General features: G+C 47.0%; 1 protein-coding gene across 4 annotated transcripts in view; it reads right to left on the bottom strand.

The window, feature by feature from the left end:
* Window positions 1–2,500, bottom strand: part of rgs12b (regulator of G protein signaling 12b) — a 104,972-nt gene that overhangs the window by 26,130 nt on the left and 76,342 nt on the right. For all 4 annotated transcript variants that reach the window (XM_082973971.1, XM_082973970.1, XM_082973973.1 and 1 more), the window contains exon 12: window positions 2,192–2,335. In XM_082973971.1, coding sequence (XP_082830097.1) covers window positions 2,192–2,335 — 144 coding nt within the window. The remainder of the gene's footprint in view (window positions 1–2,191; window positions 2,336–2,500) is intronic.

Raw genomic sequence — 2,500 nt, 5'->3', positions numbered from 1 at the left:
AGCTGTCAAACTTCATCAGGTTGAAGATCTAGAGAGGGAGGGGGGGAGGGGGAGAGAGTATAGCTGTCAAACTTCATCAGGTTGAAAATCTAGAGAGGGAGGGGGAGGGGAGAGGGGAGAGTATAGCTGTCAAACTTCATCAGGTTGAAGATCTAGAGAGGGAGGGGGTGAGAAAGGTAGAGCGAGTCGGGGGTTAAAATAATATCAACCTGTAGAAATCAGCTAACTAATGCAGTACCTTTTCTCCTACTAGCCTAGCTAGCTAGCAGACAATACCTTTTCTCCAACTAGCCTAGCTAGCTAGCAGACGGTACCTTTTCTTCAACTAGCCTAGCTAGCTAGCAGACAATACCTTTTCTCCAACTAGCGTAGCTAACTAGCAGACGGTACCTTTTCTCCAACTAGCCTAGCTAGCTAGCAGACAATACCTTTTCTCCAACTAGCCTAGCTAGCCAGCAGACAGTACCTTTTCTCCAACTAGCCTAGCTAGCTAGCAGACGGTACATTTTCTCCAACTAGCCTAGCTAGCTAGCAGACAGTACATTTTATTCAGCTAGCCTAGCTAGCTAGCATGTCCTACCACTACTGGAGACACTGGGGGTTAGGGGTCAACTCCTTGGTCTCATTCATGAAGTGAATTGAAATTCTAATTTCAAGAATAGAGAATTGGACATTATTTTTGATGGCTGGAATCCTAACTTGTCAAAGTCAATAGAGGTTTTGACTAAAACTACACATGCAGAACAATTAGGATGTTTTTCCAACTCATGAACTGTATTTGGAATTGACTTTAATCGACTGAATAGCGGAGGAGCATGAAGAAGCCACAAATTCCTTGTTTTGTTAGCTCTCGGCTCCCCAGTGGCGCAGCCGTCTAAAGGCACTGCATCTCAGTGCTAGAGGCATCACTACAGACCCTGGTTCGATCCCGGGCCGTATCACAACCGGCCGTGATCGGGAGTGCCATAGAGCGGCGCACAATTGGCCCAGCGTCATCTGGGTTAGGGGAGGATTTAGCCGGGGTAGGGGAGGATTTAGCCGGGTTAGGGGAGGATTTAGCCGGGTTAGGGGAGGATTTAGCCGGGGTAGGCCGTCATTGTAAAATAAGAATTTATTCTTAACTGACAATAAATTGTAAGTTCTCTGTTAACTATTTTTTGTGTCTTCAGTATCACATGATCCCAGTTCTAGTCTCAAAACAGGAAATTAGGGAAAACTACACTGTGGATTGTGCTGATTTATTGGCTATTGAACCATGCTGAGGTAGAAGTGTCACTGTGTTGATGATGGTGCTAAAACAACGACGTCATGTCTGAAATCTTTTATGCCATTGAAACATTTTCCGTTACCTAAAGATAACGTCTGATCCCTGGAGTGAACACATGACTGGAGGACAACACAAACCTGGGACTGTTATTAAACAAGCCTGTGAGTGTGTGTGTGTGTGTGTGTGTGTGTCTTCGATCATGTGTGTGTGTTAATGTGTTCTGTGTGTGTGTGTGTGTGTGTGTGTGTCTTCGATCATGTGTGTGTGTTAATGTGTTCTGTGTGTGTGTGTGTGTGTGTGTGTGTGTGTGTGTGTGTCTTCGATCATGTGTGTGTGTTGATGTGTTCTGTGTGTGTGTGTGTGTGTGTCTTCGATCTTCGATCATGTGTGTGTGTTGGTGTGTGAATTGTAGCGTCTGCTGGTTATGGTTTTATCCGCCTGGTGCCTGCTGTTATCAGCGTCTAACCATCTCATCTCTTCAGGGCCTGTATTCACAAAGACTCTCAGACTAGATCACAATGTAAACACATTACACGGACGGACGGGGGGACCTGATCCCAGATCAGCACCCTTTATGAATACAGGCCCAGGTCAGGTGGTGCCTGATGCTGCAGCTGATATCAATGGGGCTTTTCATCTCTCTACTAACCCTATGGGGAAATACGTTAACTCTCTCAGCGCTAATGCTAAGTAGGGAATGGATAGGAAACTCTACGCTGAGGTTAGCATCAGAGGCTACTGCTAGAATTTACATGATGTTTTCAGTTTCGTGTTTTATCTGGTTGGGACACGTTTGTGTGTGTGTGTGTGTGTGTGTGTGTGTGTGTGTGTGTGTGTGTGTGTGTGTGTGTGTGTGTGTGTGTGTGTGTGTGTGTGTGTGTGTGCTGTGCGTGCGTGCGTGCGTGCGTGTGTGTGTGTTCCCACCTGTAGTTGTTGTTCCTTAAACATGTCTGGTCTGGGAGCGTTGAGAATATCGTCTGCCAGCTGGGCCTGACTGTCAATGTTGACCGGCGTAGTGGCCTTACTGGACAAATAACTGTTATAGATCTCTCTAGCTCTCTGGGATAACTGGAGGAGGAGGGGGGAGGGGGAGAGGGAGGGAGAGGAGAGGGAGAGGGAGGAGAAGGGGGAGAGTGTGAGGGAGGAGAAGGGGAGAGTGTGAGGGAGGAGAAGGGGGAGAGTGTGAGGGAGGAGAGGAGAGGAGAAAGGGAGGAGATAAACATAAACTTTAAG

This window comes from Salmo salar, chromosome 04 (genome assembly GCF_965601325.2).
Source record: "Salmo salar chromosome 04, fSalSal1, whole genome shotgun sequence".
In the NCBI taxonomy this organism is placed as follows: domain Eukaryota; kingdom Metazoa; phylum Chordata; class Actinopteri; order Salmoniformes; family Salmonidae; genus Salmo; species Salmo salar.
This window is presented reverse-complemented; position numbering and strand designations above follow the sequence as displayed.